Source organism: Sciurus vulgaris (genome assembly GCF_902686455.1).
Source record: "Sciurus vulgaris genome assembly, chromosome: 8".
Lineage (NCBI taxonomy): Eukaryota > Metazoa > Chordata > Mammalia > Rodentia > Sciuridae > Sciurus > Sciurus vulgaris.
This window is the reverse complement of record NC_136468.1, coordinates 94,089,770-94,109,698: the sequence shown is the minus strand read 5'-3', so window position 1 is coordinate 94,109,698 and position 19,929 is coordinate 94,089,770. Positions and strand designations below refer to the sequence as shown.

At 38.3% G+C, this 19,929-nt stretch overlaps 1 protein-coding gene across 8 annotated transcripts in view; it reads right to left on the bottom strand.

Moving 5' to 3' along the window:
• Positions 1-19,929, bottom strand: part of BBS9 (Bardet-Biedl syndrome 9) — a 457,168-nt gene that overhangs the window by 53,657 nt on the left and 383,582 nt on the right. For all 8 annotated transcript variants that reach the window (XM_079152332.1, XM_079152331.1, XM_079152335.1 and 5 more), the window contains one exon: positions 11,167-11,389. In XM_079152332.1, coding sequence (XP_079008458.1) covers positions 11,167-11,389 — 223 coding nt within the window. The remainder of the gene's footprint in view (positions 1-11,166; positions 11,390-19,929) is intronic.

Here is a 19,929-nt window from a genome sequence, read left to right as displayed (position 1 = left end):
TCATATATACTGAGTATTTGCTTACAAGATAGGCTTCATTGAACTTGACTTCCTTCATTGAAACCCAGCCAGACTTCTGCACCTACCTGCCATGACTTTTGCTTGTAATTACAGTGGTAATAAACTGGAGCCTGGCCCCCCTCACGTTGAAACTCACTAGGACAATGTATTTGCTTCTTATTTATACTTGTAGTCATTTCCAAGACTATTTTTTAAAAATGCCAAAAATATCAGTGCAACCTGTACTAAACACCTGTACTAAATAAAAACTATCCTATTGGTATTAGCATAAATCATGGCTTCTGAGAGCAAGAGAAAGACATCACAGTTTTTAACATTTACTGCATGACCCTGAACTATGGTTCAGAAACCAGACTTGAGAAGGAATACAAAAATTCTAGCTAACTAAAATATCTTTAAATAAAAAAATTAAGCCTTTTAAGAATAAAAAGCTAAATTTTTAAAAATGCACACAGTTGAAACAATACAGTTTAAACAACACAGAAGAACACAATAAAGATGTTTACTTTTTAGAATAGGAATTTTATATGCACTAAGAGACATTAGAAACAAGAGAACTGGTTTTATTTTAAATTTTAACTGTTGTCCACATTATATATAAATCAGAAGGGTTTGACTATTCCAACAATTTATTGGAATAAACACACTAAAAATGGTTTTTAAAAAAGTTTACTATGAAAAGATTTTTTAAAAGGTTGGCAGCATGGACCTGGCTTCATTCAGCATGACGATTCTGAAAGAATGTCATCTTTGCTTGTCATGGCTAAGCAGTGTCAAAAATAAAGTATTCCTATTTTTAGCCAGTTACATTGGCTAGAATTAAAAATGACTAAGTCATAGGAATGGTCCAAATTGTTGGGTCTGCCCCATATACATATAAATATTCTCATTATACATACATTTAAATTTTTAAAAAGAAAACAATGATATGTGCATGTATGAATATGTAATGACAACTCCAACCATTATGTATAACTACAATGCGCCAATAAAAAACATGGGAAAAAAGGAAATAATGTGATATAAAATAAGTCTTAATGACTGTTGCACGTAAGTAACCAGTTGATGAATTGCTTTTAAAGCAAAGAAAATACCTTATCTGGACACCATACAAATCTAAAGGAAAGTGAAAAAAATTAAGTCGACTTTAATAATATTCATGAATTTACTATGAAACCAGAGAAACAGATTCAATTTATTGTTGAAAATTGAATTCCTCACAGAGATAGTAGATACTGGGAATAGAAACTGAAGGGAAGAAAATAGGCAGGATATTTAATATAAGTTTGAGGTGAACCAGTGAAACATGACTGTTGAAGATAAATTCACTGAGGTAGCAGAAACTGGGGTTAAGAGTAAATGGAAAGAAAATTGGAGAAAAAAAGTTACATGTTTGTGGTTACCCAATAGAAATCTCTTCATATTTTTGTTTTCATTGCCAGCAACTGTTAGAATAAATACATTCATTTTTCATCTTCATATTTGAAAACAAAGCAATTCCAAATGTTAGTAGAATATGTAAGAAAAGTTATTTTTGATATGATACAAAGCTTCAGAGATAATTATCTTCCTAGGGATGCACCAGTGTTATTGAAGTACTCTTTTTTGAGGAGGGGGTTAAGGTTATTGAAAACTGACTGTAGTCAGGTCACTATAATATTTCACATGAAATATTATACAGAAAAGAGAGCTCGCATAGATAGCTGGGTGACCAAAAAAAAAAAAAAAAATGGGCATTTAACAAATTTGTCCATGTGACATGATTGAAGAAATAAAAATAGTGATGTCCTTTAAAAGTTATTTAACATATCTCCCTGCTTTCAGGCAGGTTTTTCCCAAATTATCTTTGGACTGTTGAATAGTCACATTAGTATAAACATCTGCAGGGAAGGAAATTCCTCAAACTCCCCTGGTATTCTATTCCAGTATTAACAACCTTACTTCCAAGAAGCTAGTCTTTGGTCATCACATTGTAATTAGTTACTAGCCAGCATGTCTATCAACAAGTATTTGCTAAGTACACACAGAGAGAATGTTATTCTGCTGGGTCTTTGATGGCAGACCTTCCCCTATAGTTCCTTCTAATTGCTTCTCCTGTCAAATCCAACTCTAATCCTAGATTCAAATACTCTTCCACTAATCTTCCATTCACCTCATTATGTTACAATGAGTAAGAATATACATCCCATTAAAAAAAGAATGCGTCCTTTACTTACACAATACAACTTGATTTTCAAAACAATTTTGAAATAATCCATATTTTTCAAAACAAGGAGGTATTATCAGTTTTCCAAGTGAGAAAACTATGACTTTAAAAGAATAAACAGTTGTACAACTACTAAATTGCCAACTTTATCCTTCTCCCAGTGGCTAATACAAATCAACTTCAGGTTACTCCCTCACCACCCATTTCTTCCTGCTCTTTCACAAATTACTATAAACTACTTCTCTAAAGCCTATGTGGCTGAACTTCACTACATTCGCCTCTTTCTTATTTTTTTAATCTTCATATATCCCAAACATACATGTAGTTTCTCACTTTTTCTCTTTTCAAATGCTAACTCTCTTCAGTCTACATATATTTTACCTTATTCCCTCTGCCTTCCTAAAGCTTCCCATTTAACACAAACACTGGGTTGCAGCACTCCCAACTTGCCACACCACCTGACTTTCAAGCATCTAGAATATTTTTTAAAGAAGTGAAAACCCAACAATAGCCTACTTTTTCTCCCATCAGTCTTCTTACATTGTTTTTTCCACTCAGAAATAGTTCCTTTCTGACCTGCTGTTGGCCTTGATAGTACTGACACTACTTCTTCTGTGAGTTCTTTGAATTTCACTGTTCTGTTTAGTCTTCTTGTCCCCAACCACAGTTCTTCAGCTAGGTCTCAAATCCTGGGTGCCTCACTCCTCATGAGTTCACTCCCTCAGAGGGTTCAATAGGTTGCAAGGTTATCAATGATAACTCTAACCTGAGGATACCAAAATCTATTTTTCCAGCTTCAGTCTTACCCTTAATCTAAAATTTCTCAGAGGCAGATGTTGACATATATCTTTTCTGGGATGTACCTTTATGATCCCAAGCCCAGTGTAACTGAAATGAAACACATTACCCATACAAATAAGATTCACTTAGTTATTAGCCCTTTCGATTAGTGTTCCAAAAACTTGAACTACCTATATTTTTCCTTATTTCACACTTATCTAATGCATACCACCATCAGATTGTATTTGTAAAACATAGCCTTTGTAGGTCACTTACAAGTCACAAACCAAGAACAGCTCCTATTACCATCGTCAACATGCTCAATCGCTTTAGTTGAGCCTCTCAGGTCTCACATCCACTTATACGTACTGCTCTCCCCAGATGACCTTCTAATCTGAACCTTAACCTGCTTACCTACAATCTCAGATCTTGCTCAGACCACTAGGTCCATCTATAAGATCTACCATCACCCTTTCTAGAAGTCCAAAATGTACACCTACTTCAAAGCCTGTACTTCTTACAAAAATCTTCACTGACTGATTCCAAAAATGTATGATATATCCATGTCAACTTCCTAGTTTTGATATTGTACTAGTTATATAAGATGTCACCATTTATGTGATCACATGTACTATACTGACATGTTCCTGTGAGTCTATCATTATTTCAAAAGAAAAGTTTTAAAAATATATGGTAGGCATCAACTGTGTGTGTGTGTGTGTGTGTGTGTGTGTGTGAGTGAGTCACAAATGGGGTACTGAGGTCAGAGAAGAATACAATACAATCTTCAAAACTTTCTACCTGGGGATGAGCAACAGAATAAAAATACTAAGTGATGGTACTCTGTGATTAGTACTATAATAGCCATATATTCAGGGGACCAGAGAATACAGAGAAAAGACTGAACAGTAATGCAGAAAGGTCCAAGGAAATGCTTTGTGGAACCTCATTTCAGCTGGGCCTTTAGAAATTCATGGTAATTTTACTACCAGGCCAAGACTGCCTACCCAAAGCAATGAGACTCTTTAAAACAGGGAAACTTGAAAATCATGGTGTATTTGGAGACTATTGTGCAGCTCACTATCAGTAAAGGCTCTTAAGGAAGAAAATGTAGGTGATATGGCTAGAAGAAAAATGTGGATCTCCTTAATAAAGAACATTGTATTTCAGGTTTAGAACTTTCAATCTTATACAGTAGAAAATTGTAAAGTCTTTTAAAGCAGGGAAGTAATATGACCAGATCCACATTTTTTTCATAGAAACCCATACTCATGAAAAAACACAAATTCATCACAATGTACACAGATTTAGGTACAAGAACATTCACCAAATAATTAATGTGTATCATACCAACAACAGAAACAGTTTGTATACTTCTAAAAAGAAGATGGTTAAGTATACAATCATTAAAATATTGTATACATTGTAATAATAACAAAGTTTTAAAAGTAGAATATAAAGCAGTAGGTACAATATGATCCAATTTTTATAAAACAGAAGTATACACATGTAAAGAAAAAAGACTGTATATGTGTATACATGTGTATACACATATACACACATATCTGCATATATACATACATACTATAAAGATAAATATATAGAAAGTACAGAGTTGAGCTTCTATTTATTTCAGGGTAGTTAGACACAATTACCTAGGTATTTTCTTGTTGGCAGTTTCTATCACAGTCCTTTAATAAAAGTAATACACATTATTTGTAGGAAATGTACTCAGATATGAAAAAGGAAGAGTAAGAGGAGCTCCAGATTCCCCCCATAACTCTACCACCTGGGGTAATTTCCATTAATACATACCTTGGTCTGTATCCTTCTGGATCAGATTTTGAGAGGTAAATAACTGCAGCTCAGTCTTTCGTTTTCAGCCTTTGCTGACTTTTTCAGAAAAGCATATGCTGGTTCCACAACTGTGTATCTGCCTTTATTTCTGTATGGGTTTTATGATTTCTTTCTTTCTTTCCATTTTTTTTTTTTTTTCCATTTCAATCTGCTTATTTGTCTGAAATGTATTGTGGCATATGGTATGAACGAGAATCTAACTATTTCTTTTCTCCAAATGGTTGGCCAGTTCCCAACACCATTTTTTAAACTAATTCATCCTGTCCTCTTTCCATTGCTTTGAAATGCCACATTAGCACATGTGGTCAGAGTTAGGGTTCACACATTTTCAATTCTTACATATATAATTGGGGGGAGGGAGGTGGAGCCTCCTATTTAAGGAAGGCTTAATTTTTCCAGTTACTGTAGTCATACAAAAGCAAAAGCAGAACACAAAAATATTCACGCAAAGACTAATTTGACTGCTTATAAAATTAGTCTCTAATCAAATATTCTTCTGTGTTCAACAACAGCAGATCAGTCCCTGTATGCTATCAATACTTTATTGGTTATTCCCTCCCTGAGTGTTGGAAATTTTTACAAATACAATATACACAGGCTGCAAGGGTAATCTACAAATCTTGTACACTATGCAAGATTAACACTGTTTAAGTATTCTTAGAGAGAGGTTCCTGTCACATGCAAGGCCAGTGATCACTGAAAATCTTACAGGTCCTTTAATAATGAAGAGAAGGAAACTGACAAGGATGATGACATTATAGATGTTTTAAAGAAAATATCTGGCTGGAGTGGTGGCACACACCTGTAATCCCAGTAGCTCAGGAGGCTGAGGCAGGAGGGTCACAAGTTCAAGGCTAGCCTGGGCAACTTAGTGAGACCCTCGGCCTCTTAGCAAGATTGTCTCAAAATAAAAAATAAAAAGGATTGAGGATATAGTTCAGTGGTAAATTGCCTCTGGGTTCAATCTCCAGTACCAAAACAACAAATTAAATAAAAGGAAGAAAATTATCTGCACATCAAAAGATTTAAGAGAAACTTCTAGGAAAACAATGATGAGTTGGAATATTTTTTTCCTGAAATCACCCCCCTTGTAAAGGTATCTGTAAGGTGAAACGAGTATATGAGCATGCCAAAAACAAAACAAAAGCCTCATTCAATTCTTTCATTGCTGTCTCCAAAAATTAGTACATTATTATAGGCATAACCTACATTTTGGCAAATATAAGACAAAGTAAACTTACAGTTAATTTTAACTTTACTTACTTTGTAAACAAACCTTTTGTTTTCTCAATATCTACCATGAAATATTAAGTCTCAGTTTCAGGTAGACTTTTTCTTGATTCCAATTAGCCTCAAACCAGCCTTATTTAACCAGTTCTGAATTTTCTATTTTAGTGTAAGCTCTTTTTATGATTGCAACCTTGTTGTTTACAGTTATTTTATAATATTCTAAAAAGGAAAATGTTATACCCCCCCCCTTTTTTTTATAAATTCCCTGTCTAATTTTGCATCCCCTAATTGAACCATAGAATCCTTTGGGAAAATTTCCCAAGTGCCTTTGGGATTTTACAGTAGTATTTATTATTATCATTAATAGAAGTTTGCTTTTAGTGAGAATTTGCTGTGCATCAGATACTTGCTAAGCATTTTCCATGCACTACTATATTCAATTTAGCCCACTCTAATTCAAGTACCATTATTATTTCTATTGATAGTTGATAAAACAAAGAAGTAGACAGGCTAAGAAACATGTTACATATCATAGAACTGGGAAAGGGCCAAGCTAGCTTTGGAACACAGGCACTTTTGGTGTCAAAGTTCACTTTACAATAGTATTTTCCTATTTTAGAACTCACTTTTTTAAAAAATGTACAAAGTACTGTATTCACTATAAGAAAAAAGAGGTTCGGAAACCATTTAGTAATTTTCCTGAAGCCTTTTCTATCTTGAATTCATCTAAATTTCCTTAGTGAAAGACTTCAAACTTATAAAAATTCAGTGTAAGACAATCAGTTAAACTGCACTGACAATATGAAAGTAAACACCAAATGTCTTACCCAGAATCTCAGTGAGACTTTATGAAGAACTAAACTTAAATTCTGTTAAAATGGGTCATTTGGAAATAGCTTCAAAATAACACAAAATTCTTAAGGCAAAAGGTCATTAAGTTTGGGGATAGACTAGATACCTTATTCAGATTTGTACTCTACATTCAGATTAATACTCTGTATTTTCTTCTGTCCATTTAATATAATAAAGATGCACAAAACAGTAATTCCTGGGTGGTCCATACCACATCTAAAAATAGGAAGTGTTCTGATCCATATCCACAAAAAGGCTCATCTTATTTATCAAACCTTCTTTGCTTCCTCCCCTATCCTCTACCACCCAGCTTCCTCTTGGTCCTCAAGTTTGGCAGTGCCAAAGAAAATACAGCTGAAACTATGGCCCATTATGACTTCTGGCTCATGTCATCACATGAAGGAAATATTCACTTGTTGCACTTGATCAGGCCTCGATTGCGGTCAAACCCTTTCTCCTTGCCTGCTTGTTCTGCCTGTCCTGCTGAGGGGCCCATACCACTTGCCCTCCACACTTTCCATCTGAGAAGCCAGCACTTAGATGCCATACCACTTCTATAAAAGAACAAAAGCTCTCTGGTTCATGAGGTTAAAATGATTAATCTCCAAATGTCATGCGTTAGGCCCACCCATGTATGCATTAAGTTGTGCAAATGTACTTGAGCGATTCAAATCTTTATTCTAATTAGGCTACTGAAATATTGTCCTAAACTCATAAAAGGAGGCAAATCTCTCAGCCCCAAGCACCTGTAGGGGCAAAAGTAGATAACATATGAGAAGATCAGTTAGACCACCAAATCATTCATATTCAAATTTTTAAAAAGCACTGTCCTGGTGGCCCTCTGTGACTCTTGCTCTGAGAGCAGAATGCATAGAGACAAGGAAAGATTTCAATGAAAGTGAATTCCTTATAAGATATATTCCCTAGCAGAAAGATGTGAATACCAGAGCTACAGATAAGAAAAATATAAGTTTGATGGTTCTGCAATAAAAAGAATTTGCCTGGAAAAGGTTAATTGAAAGTCTGATAGAGAGTCAATAAAGGCAGGCAGGAGAAATGAGAGGCAAGAAAGCCATAAGGTGATTCCTAGTGGGAAAGATTTTCAAACTCCGCACCCCAGAGAGGATGTTGTCATCGTGGCCTTCACTGGAACACAGAAAGGGCACATCCAAGGTGGCGAACTCATAAAGTCTCTAGGCTAAAAAAGACCAATGATTTTTTATTCAGAGATGTTTATCCATCTGCAATTTAATAGGGAACATGGTAAGACTACACACACTCCTGCCTTTTAATACTAACCACTTAGTCACTTCACCTTCTTAGGCCTTCGTTACCTCAGTGGTTAAGTGAGGGAGGTGAACCAGATGATTTTGAAGTTCTCATCCAGAGTTTTTTTAAAAAGTAGCATGTCTGTGAAAAGTGCTTATGTGTTCAGTAATGCTCTCCTTTCTAATAGGCCACTGTACCTTTTTATATTATGATGTGACTAGTAGAGTTGAACTTACATTGTACATTGCACAATTAGAGACTTGAAGCAGAAATAACTCATGGTCTTATTACTTCTATGCTAATAGTATCATGTCCCTATAAAGAAAATAAAAGTCAAGCACAAAACATATGATAAATATTTAATATTTACCTCACAGAAAAGAGACTGTGTGAAGCCATGTCTTGGCCTTTCTCCCCACCCCCACATGGCTGGATCAATTTAAGCAAAAGAAGGCAGTTCAAGAACAGCTTACACAGGAGGTGGCTCTAGCTAGAAGCAGACTTGTACCACTGTGGTCTGTGTGGTCTAGAGGGCAACACAGCGGAGGAGGAGATTTGGATGCTAGGCCTAAACCTTCCAGCAATCATGTAACTTTAGGCAAGATATTTCACCTTTCCTACCTCCATTTTCCATCCGTAAAATAGCAATACTTCTACATGTCTCTTCTACCTCAAAACTGGTCAAGTACAGGAATAAAGTATGTGAAAACGCTGAGTTCTAGAGAGGAAAGTGTTTTTATAGGCAGTAAGTGTGCTAATGCTAAGGAGCATCACTGCCTGGAACACTTTAGCAGTAGACTCACTCTGGAGTAAACTCACTATTGTAATCAGATTGAGACAAGTTGGGTAGAGATACTGGACCACAGAGTGGCAAAGCAGGTCATCAGAAAGTAAGAGCAAACAGGAAAACTGTGACTGTGACAATATGACTGGGACAGGCAACGCACACGGCCTGATCCCCCCAGTGAAAGAACTCAACTAGACAGGCACAAGACACAGCAAGCTTACAGGCTCCTGGGCTGTGAAAACATTTTCCATCTTCCTTCCTTTATTTCTTCCTCCTATGCATCTTCTCTTCCCCCTTTCCTCTGTCCCTGAAGTCTGAAGTGTTCCTTATCATAAATGTGCAAATAGACCTTAAATTGCTTAGTCATTTAAATGACAATTATTAATGTTTCATAATCAGTAAATGTAACTAAGGGACCCCTGAGCTTTTGCTAGCTTTGTCCATTGACTCCTAATAGCTGCTCCCACGAGGTTCAGATGGGGGTCTGCAGAAGGAACCCAGGACTGCTGCAGCCTGGACTGGCAGGGACCAGCCAATCAGGTGGGCTGAGCCCATTTCTCTTCAGATTTTCTCCTTCATATATTCAGTCTTTCCCCTAAATATGGAAGGAAGCCATATTCTATGTGCCAGTTATAGTGAAGAGTTTTCAAGTACTATTTTATTATGACAATATTTATATCTTAGGAAAATACTCCTGTAATAATGGACAGAAGATAGACAAGCAGAGGCCAGAGGACTAGTGAGGAGGATGTCATGAGGGCAAGATGAAGAGGGCCTCCATAAAAGTAAACAGTATCAGAACTGTGTGGAAAGGCATTTCTGTTCTAAAAAGCCAAATATGAAATATTTTTTTGAAGTAAAAGCTAAGTTCTTGGTGTAAAGGTTAAAGTATTTCAAATCAATCACAGAATATGGAATTCCTTGACCTTAAACTAGCTATTTCCTCACTGTTAAATTTAGAAGCTGAATTATACATATATCAATAACAATGGTAATAATTATAGCTTGAGTTTCTTCTGTGTTTCTTGATTCCAAGCAATGTAGCAGGTGCTTTACAAATACATAAGGCTCTGGCAACAATGCGGACTTTATTATACTCAATTTCCAGAAGATGAAACTAAGGCTGGAAAGTTAAGTAATATATCCAGGGTCATCTAAGTAGTATGGGATAGAGGTAGGATCCAAACATTGGTCTGTCTGCCTCCGGAGCCTGTGCTTATTAGATTATACTACGCTGTCTTCATGTTTATCTTTTTAAGATTTCGCTTGCATTCCTTTTTACTTCTAGGAATGCTGATTAAGGGGAGAAAGAAGGCAACAGCAAGAGCATCAGCAATGGAGGAGGGGAAGGAGACAAAAGGCATGTAAGAAGGAAGAAGAGAAAACCACACCACTTCCTGAACTATGGTCCTCATCTTAGAGAAATAGATGCCACAGCTGCCGCACTTAACAAATTCACTTGTGTTATGCTCCTTGCTGCTGCCATAGAGGGTAGGAAGAGGAAAGTGGGATTTCCAAGCTTGCTGCCTCTGACAGACCTGAGTGCAGTGCCACTGACTGCTTGTTGCCCCCTCCCCAGCCCCCAGCAATGAGAAGGGCCAACCTGGGTGCCCATGACCCTCATTGAGGGCAAGCTGGAGCTCCTCCTCCACCCTGGCGCATAGGTGCCTTGGCCCTGAGGCCTGCTTACATCTTCTGATCCCAGCTCCTTCCCTTTGTCTTTCCTCCTTATTCTGATGACCACAGTCCAAGCAAACAGCAGAAGGGACCTGACTCATCTGGATTACATTAACTCCTTGTATCATGCTATTTACATTCATGAAATATGGTATTGAGAGATCACATTTAGTAAAACTTTTCCTTAAAAACAGTTTTATTCTCTAATCCATTTTTTATTGGTTAGGAGAAAAACAAAATGGATCATATATTTAAAAGCAGAGGGAAGAAAAAAAGACATACCATTCTAGAACTGTCTAGCAAGCAAATACCCCAAGAATATTTATCCAAGTGGTTACCCTGGGATATCTGAGGGGAAACGTGAAAGCAATTTTCTTGGCTATCATCACTTTAATATGAAATTTAAACCCCAAACACAACCACAGGCACATTCCTTTAATTTGGGGAAAGTAAAATTGGGCTTAGGGAGCATGGACAGAGCTCTTACCTGGCATGACCATGGTCTGTGGGGCCGCAGCATCATTACTTAAGCAGAGACGGCCACCTTTGGCTAATCTATCACAGAGCAAGGTGATATGTTTCTTCAGTCGGCTTGTGTCTTTGGGTATGTTCAGCTGGCTGCTGAGGTTCAAAGCCTGTTCCTTTGAACTCTTTGACAGGCAGGTCTTCAACAAGTGAGAAATGGCAGCATCCACTGTTTCTTCCCAGCCCTGTATGCAAAAGCCAGGAAAAATGACAATGAGCCAAATGGGCACTTTACTGTTAACCAGATTATCCAGATGATTGTTTATGTTCAGGTGTTGGAAAAGAGCTTGGTCCCTGCAATACTCCAGACCAGACGCATTTTGAGTTCTAGCTCTGTCAGCTGTTTGACCTTGAACAGGTTACTAATTCCTCTTGGCCTCATCCTCCGCAAGGGTTGGGGTGATTAAATGAGATGATATATGAGAAGTGCTTAGTACCATGTCAGGCATAGAGTAATCAGTAACAATAAGATTAATCTCCAGTGCAGGTCTGTTTGATGATCTGGTGGGGGAAGCTGCCAGAAGCATCGTCTGTTTTGCCTTATACTTCTGCGGAAGGAGAGCTGGCCCAGACAGGCAGAACCTTTGCATACCTTGGGAGAAACTGATATGGAGAGAAAACCCTGATGTCTCAGCTACCAGTGTCACAGCCATGATTTTGCAGGCAAAAAATCAAAGGAGCTAATTTCAAGAGGGATTTTGCGAGACCCAAGGGCCCAACTAGTCCCATGTCACTCAAGTGACAAAAAGTAACACAAAGCAATAAAATGGGCCATTTAGCCCACTTTTGTTGGAAACAATGTGGCTGTGCTGCAGTGAAGACCTGGAGAAGTACAGCATCACCTTAGTATCATGAAGGCAGCATTGTCACAGAGGACGCTATCACCAGCAGGATGGGCACAGGGAGGGCTCAACTTCAGGTGGGTGCAGATAACACCTGCTATGAGTGAGGGGGTAAGGGGTAAAGAGCAGAAGGATCTGATGATGGACTTCCATTAGGCACCCCCAAGGGTCCCAGAGATAACTGGGTTAGATCTTCATGGGGGTCTAAGGTCCTTTGCAACACAAAGGGAAGCCTGAAATAAATCTGGGTGTTGGTGTCTAGACCCCTTTCAGTTCCACAGCAACATCACACACTTGAAAGCCAGAGGCCATCTGCTTGCTGACTATGCTGCTCCCCAAGCTCCCTCCTCAGTCAGCCTCTTGTGAGAGTGGCTTTCTGACACACCCAGCCTGACCCTGGGAAAGTAATTCTATCGTCCTAAGAACACCCTTCGGCAATGATCATAAGCAGGTATAAGTTTCTGGATTTGCTTTTCCTGTTTGGTATGAAGTTTTGAGATGCTGAAATCTGAAAAGAGTGATCAAAATTGTGGATTTTTTTCCCCCTCTGCTACTCCTTTAAGGAAATAATACTGTACACAGTACTTCCTGCAGGCATTGATATCATTCAGCTTCCTGTTCCTTTCAAAGCCTTGCTATTAAGAATTTAAGACTTGTAGTATCTTGACCTGAAGTAGATTTTTTTATGTGTCCATTCAGAATTTTTTTAAAAAAGTATCATTTGTACCCATAGACCAACAAGGCCAAGGGCACCATGTGCCATATAATCAAAGTGATATTATAAAGGAAGATAGTAAAATAATTTATTCTCATAGAACATTCCAGAAAAATCTGATACCCTTATACTAGAGGTGAGAAACCTGAGACTCAGAGGGACTGTGGCTCTGGGAGCCCTCACTGTTAATACCACTCCATCTTCAACCTTGTTTTTGAGTCACCTTGGAAGTATGCAGATCAAGTGATGTTATTCCCTAGCTTCAGCTCCTACATCTCAATGCTCAGTTCAGTATTTCAGGCACTTTCTGCCCCAGCTCCTGCTCCACTGTGCTCTCTTCCCATCCACTTGCACCCACCTTCCCTCCTATTCAGGCCTCTCACATGCTCAGCTTTCATGCTGCTACACTCCACCCCTGCTCTTTAGCTGACTGACTCCCACTGACGACTCAACTCAGGCACTGGCATCTAAGGATGACACTCACAGGCCCTCTATGGGGCTCTGAGGGGTCATAGCCCCAGCTCCACTCCAGCACCCCTTACCCTGTCTGTAAATCTAGTCTTCCCATTGGAGTGCTAGGAACTATCCGTATCGCTGTTCCTGGTACACTGACAGTGATCGAGAAATATGTTTGCTGGACAGAGATGGTGAGATATAGAACCAGCATCACAAAGTTGAGAGGATTTTGGAGATCTGTAAGTTCGAGATTTTTCCAGAATCCTTTATACAATAACAACCATCTGCCCAGACAGGGCTACTTTAAGATCCAAAATTATATTACTTGTTATTGGTGGGGGAAGGGTACCAGAGATTGAACACAGGGGTGCTCTACCACTGAGCCACATTCCTGGACCTTTTTATATTATATTTTGAGACAGGGTCTCACTAAGTTGCTTAGGGCTTTGCTAAGTTGCTGAGGCTGGCTTTGAGCATGCGATCCTCCTGCCTCAGCCTCCCTAGCCACTGGCATTACAGATGTGTACCAATGTGCCTGGCCCAAAATTACATTACTTTTTGAGGCAGTTTACTCCTCTCAGGACATGTGTGACCAGCAGAAAGCTATTCATCTCTAAACCAAAGTGTGCCCCAGTGGCCCTGTTCTAGTCTCTAAAACCATGCAAAATAAGTCAAAACTCTCTTCTACATGATGGCCCTTTATATCTGTGAAGACAGCAATTCTGCACCCTCTCCTCCAGAATAAACATCCCAGTTCCTCTAGCTCTTTCATATATAAACACGGTTTCAAGTTCTCTCTCCATCCAAGCCACTCCTTGAATGGGTTCCAATTTTAAACACTTAAAAATGTATGCGGCTAAGGAGAGAACCCCAAACTGACCCCAGGACACCAGGCTGGGCCTGGTAGTGCAGGCGAGGACTCTGGCCTCCCTCCTGTTTTCAGGGAATCCTCCCTGCCAGCCTGGCCTCTGCTTTCCTGGATGCTGCACCATGCTCTAGTTTCACAATGCGTGCATGGACGCCCCGAGCCCCGGCTCTGCCTCGCTCGCCACACTCTTCCCTTCTTGGCTCACATAGCTGCTTCAGTAGACCAAAGTGCAGATGCTACAAAAATCTACTACAGAACTTGCCACTGACTGCCGTGATCCGTTAATCCAGACTCTTTCACTTACTGACCCATTTCTATCAATCCTTTATTGATGGCACTACGTGAATTAGGAAATAAATAATGATCTTAAAATGACTGGAAAATCCTTTCAAGAAGACCTCAAAGACTGCAAAAACAGTTTTCTAATCATTGAAGAATAATAAATCACTAGTTACTACAAAGATATCTCTCCACTACTACCAAAATCTAAATTAGACAAATATCAGAAATTGATTCTACATCCCAATAATAATGAAATGATACAAGTAAAGACAAAAAAAGTAACCTAGAGGTCACTGGAGAAGACAATTTTCAAGTTGCTTTTGGAGCCTTTGAAAAAGAGTTCTGTAGTATAAGAAGAAAAAATCCTTTGAGTATAATTTGACCTTTGTATCCTCTGGTCATTTCAGCATTAAAACAGTTTTCACTCTCTTATAGGCTATTCATCTATGCAAACTTCTGTATTTGTAAATAGATTACAGTAGCTTATTAGATAATTTAAGTAGGTATAGAATTTAGTTAGCATAGAACTACCTCTTCAGAATTTCTTTGCCTACTGCCAACTTGCAAATCAAGAAAAAAATCATGACATATTTAGGTATTTGGCAAGGATATTTCTTTAATATAATGCCAATACTTCAGAGAGATTGCTACTAAAATATAGAGTTATTTGCAAGGCATGAATTGCAACATAAATTCAAATATAATAATAAAAGAGAATGTTTATGAGACAAAGGAAGAGCCTTTGAAATGAGAATTTAGTCACATAAAACTACAATATGGTAACTCATTGATCCAATGTGTAACATACTTACTGAATGAAATATTAAACAAAACTGTGTGGAATCTAGAATCTACTTGTGAGAAGTACCGCAAAGGTAAGCTATTTTGGTGTCTAAGTCCTTCACCTTTATTTATAGCCCACATCTAAACATACCTACATGCCTCACATGCACATACCTCACTCATCCTCTAATGCTGCATATACGAGAGTGAAAGTAAATCTTAATATGGGGAAAATATTACCAAAAATATCCGGAAGGGAACTAAGCATATGCCCTTCAGTGAGAGTTGGGTTAGTTTTAGTTCTCAAATCTACATGGTATCTCTAAAATCTCAGTGGACCTGTGTATGACTTTTAGAAAACATAGCAGGTGTGAAAAGGAAGAACTGAAGGCAGAAAGGAATTTAAATGTGTGTGTTATTCTACTTTACTTTCTTGTCAGTACTGGAAATTAACTTATTCATTAGGTTTGGGAGGGATGTGTTCACTTTGTCTAGTCCAATATTGCTAACTGGGTTTTCCCTGCACTCCCAAGACCTTCTCTCTACTCCCACTGTTATGGTTTGTATCTTAATGTTCTCTCAAAACTCAAGTGCTGAAGGCTTGGTCCTCAATTAGTGGCATGATTGGGAGGTCGTGCAAACTTCAGGGGTGGAACTAGTTGAGGAAATAGGTCATGGGGGGCATGCTCTTGAAGGGCATAGCCCCCTTTCTCTCTCTCTCTCTCTCTCTCTCTCTCTCTCTCTACCTCTATGTTTCTTGGTTTCCATGAGATGAGTAGCTTTGTTCCACCAGGTGCTCACCACTATGATATTCTGCCTTGCCACAGGCTAAAAAGAAACCGAGCCAAACAATCATGAACTGAAATGTTGAAACCATGAGTCAAAATAAACCTTTCTTCCTTTTAAGCTATTTATCTCAGGTATTTTGTCACAGCAACATGAAGCTGACTGTGGGAACTTTATTTATGTCTTAGTTCTCTACCTGAGTTCCTTTCTTGGAAGCCTACTTAAAGTGTCACTCTGACAGCCTGGGCTGCCTTGCTCTGCCAGATGCTCTCCAATGAACTGGACTCAGAGGCTGTGGCCTTATTACCTGTTTCTCCAATTCTCAGTTACTTGCTGTGGGTACCCCCAAAAGGCTACCCAGTTCTCAACTTCCATGTTTCACCTACTTGTGAAAAGCCTCCTATACTCCATGAGGGTCCCAGATGCCTGTGGGGACCAGTGTGATAAGCAGGTGTGCCCTGTTTCTACCATCAGCTCTTTACATTCAAGGTCCTGGCCTTGCCTATTCTAATCCTCCTGACAGAAGTCAAACAGGTTATGTTTTTTACTACTAGGAGACCAGAGAGCTGCAGCTGAGTTTCTGATTGCTCTGTTCTACCTACCCTGCTAGTCTCCACTGGCCACTGTGTCTATACCAGTACCAAGCAAGTAGTTTATCAGAAACAGTAAAAAAGCAGAAAGTCTAACTAAGTTTATAAAATTAATTCCTTAGGGTATCAATCAAAGCAACCAAAGGAAAAAAAAATGAGAATATTCCCAGACCACCTGTAAATTAAAACAAGTAAGTTGAAGATAGCTGCCCCTTCTGGGTTCCGACTTACCCTCATTCACCTTCACTGCCCCCTTCACTTAATCTTTCTGAGGTATATCTGAGGTCTCCATAAAAACAGGAACAACATTATTCACTCTGTCAATCTTTCAAAGATGGTAATGCACTCTGAAATCTTAATTAGAACACAATATGGAACAAGCAAATATATTTAATCCTATCTTTTTCCCACATTTTTATTGGTGCATTATAGTTGTACACAATGGTGGTCACTGTTGTTACATATTAGTACATGCACACAATATAACAAGATAATTTGGCCAATTTGGCTCCCCAGCACTTCCCCTCTCCTGCCTCACCTCTTGCCCCTGGTGATTCTTTCCTCTATTCTACTGACTTCCCTCTGATTTTCATGAGATTCTCCCCCATCACATACACCTTTCTTTTACTTTTCCTCTCTAGCTTCAATCCTACTTTCTTTTTAAATAAAAAAATAGAAGTATAACATTGAAATCTGATGTGCAAAGCAACATCTTTAAATATTTTTTTTCAAATTATAAACCCCTGCAAACTTGTTTATAGTAGAAATACGACCACATCCTTAACAATAGTAGTATAGGGAAAACTCACAAAATGCCACAGCACTGTTTACTTCCAAATGTGCAGTTAATTCTCAAGGAAAGAAAAAAGATGAAAAAGGAGACCAATCTGAAGAAACAAATGGAGACTGGCCACGGTCCAGGCTTCAGTTGAGGAGAGAAGACTCTCATATACAACGCCTGTCTAACATTAAATATTTGAAGGCAAAACAATCTATATATCATATTTACTTATCTTTTAAAGACTGAATTAAAGGGAAATAAATTTCCTCTTGAATAGATGTAAATGATTCATTCTAAAAAGTCTGGTTATTTGTTTGATTCACAGAACATGATCATTACTTTGTACTGTATTCTATCACACAATGCTTAACAAAGATAAGTAAAAATAATTGTATGAAGGGTCATTATAAACCCAAATAAATCTTTGTACCTTAATTGTAAATTGCATATTGTGGAAGGAATAAGAACTCTTCAGTATTTACCTAGCTTCAGATTATTGAGTAAAACAACACTTTTTAATGTAAGGACCTCTTGTATGCTAGAAAATGTGCTAAGAAATTTACAAATTGAGTTTCAGTTCATCCTCTCCACTACCATATGAGGTAGGTATTATGATCATGATCTCCAAGTGAGGCTCCAGATGTAAGGTATTTCATTACAAATGACATAGTTATTAACAGTGGGAGTGGTAATGGAATCCAGGGCTATAAGTTCCATTCCTTTGACCACTACACTACCAAGCACTTTTTTTCCCATTTCATCATGTATATCTTTCAATCTTTAGTGAACAGATCTGCTTAGGCTCCTTTTATTATACTGAGATTGAGAAATGACTTCTTCCACTAGAAAATTTATGGCCACAATTATTATGTTCACAGAACCCATATCTCGATCAGCTGCTTTACCCAAGGATAACCTGCATATGATTTTTTTTAAAATTTTATTTTATTGTAAACAAATGGGATCCATGTTGTTTCACTGTTTGTACATGGCGTAAAGGCATACCATTTGTATAATCATAAATTTACATAGAGTAATGTTGTTTGATTCATTCTGTTATTTTTTCCCTTCCCCCTACCCCTCCCACCCCTCTTTTCCCGCTATACAGTCCTTCCTTCCTCCATACATGCCCCCCTCCCTAACCCTAACTCTAACCCTAACACTAACACTTCCCTCCCCCCATTATGTGTCATCCTCCACTTATTAGTGATATCATTAGTCCTTTGGCTTTTTGAGATTGGCTTATCTCACTTAGCATGATATTCTCCAATTTCATCCATTTGCCTGCAAATGCCATGATTTTATCATTCTTTATGGCTGAGTAATATTCCATTGTATATATATACCACAGTTTCTTTATCCACTCATCAATTGAAGGGCATCTAGGTTGGTTCCACAGTCTGGCTATTGTGAATTGAGCAGCTATGAACATTGATGTGGCTGTATCTCTGTAGTATGCTGATTTTAAGTCCTTTGGGTATAGGCCAAGGAGTGGGATAGCTGGGTCAAATGGAGGGTCCATTCCAAGTTTTCTAAGGAATCTCCACACTGCTTTCCAGAGTGGCTGCACTAATTTGCAGCCCCACCAGCAATGTATGAGTGTACCTTTCTCCCCACATCCTCGCCAACACCTGTTGCTTGTATTTTTGATAATCGCCATTCTAATTGGGGTGAGATGGAATCTTAGGGTGGTTTTGATTTGGATTTCTCTTATTACTAGAGATGTTGAACGTTTTTCCATATGTTGGTTGATTGCTTGTAGATCTTCTTCTGTGAAGTGTCTATTCATTTCCTTAGCCCATTTGTCGACTGGATTATTTGACTTCTTGGAGTAGAGTGTTTTGAGTTCTTTATAGATTCTGGAGATTAGTGCCATATCTGAAGTATGATTGGTAAAGATAATCTCCCACTCTGTAGGCTCTTTCTTCGCATTGCTGATAGTTTCCTTTGCTGAGAGAAAGCTTTTTAGTTTGAATCTATCCCAGTTATTGATTCTTGCTTTTATTTCTTGTGCTATGGGAGTCCTATTAAGGAAGTCTGGTCCTGAGCCGACATGTTGAAGATCTGGACCTACTTTTTCTTCTATAAGATGCAGGGTCTCTGGTCTGATTCCGAGGTCCTTAATCCATTTTGAGTTTAGTTTCGTGCATGGTGAGAGATATGGGTTTAGTTTCATTCTGTTGCATATGGATTTCCAATTCTCCCAGCACCATTTGTTGAAGAGGCTATCTTTTCTCCATTGCATATTTTTGGCCCCTTTGTCTAGTATGAGAAAATTGTATTTATTTGGGTTTGTGTCCGTGTCCTCTATTCTGTACCATTGATCTACCTTTCTATTTTGGTACCAATACCATGCCGTTTTGGTTACTATTGCTTTGTAGTAGAGTTGAAGATCTGGTATTGCAATACCCCCTGTTTCACTCTTCCTGCTAAGGATTGCTTTAGCTATTCTGGGTTTCTTATTCTTCCAGATGAATTTCATAATTGCTTGCTCTATTTCTGTAAGGTACGTCATTGGGATTTTAATTGGAATTGCACTGAATTTATATAGCACTTTAGGTAGTATGGCCATTTTGACAATATTCATTCTTCCTATCCAAGAACATGGAAGATCTTTCCATC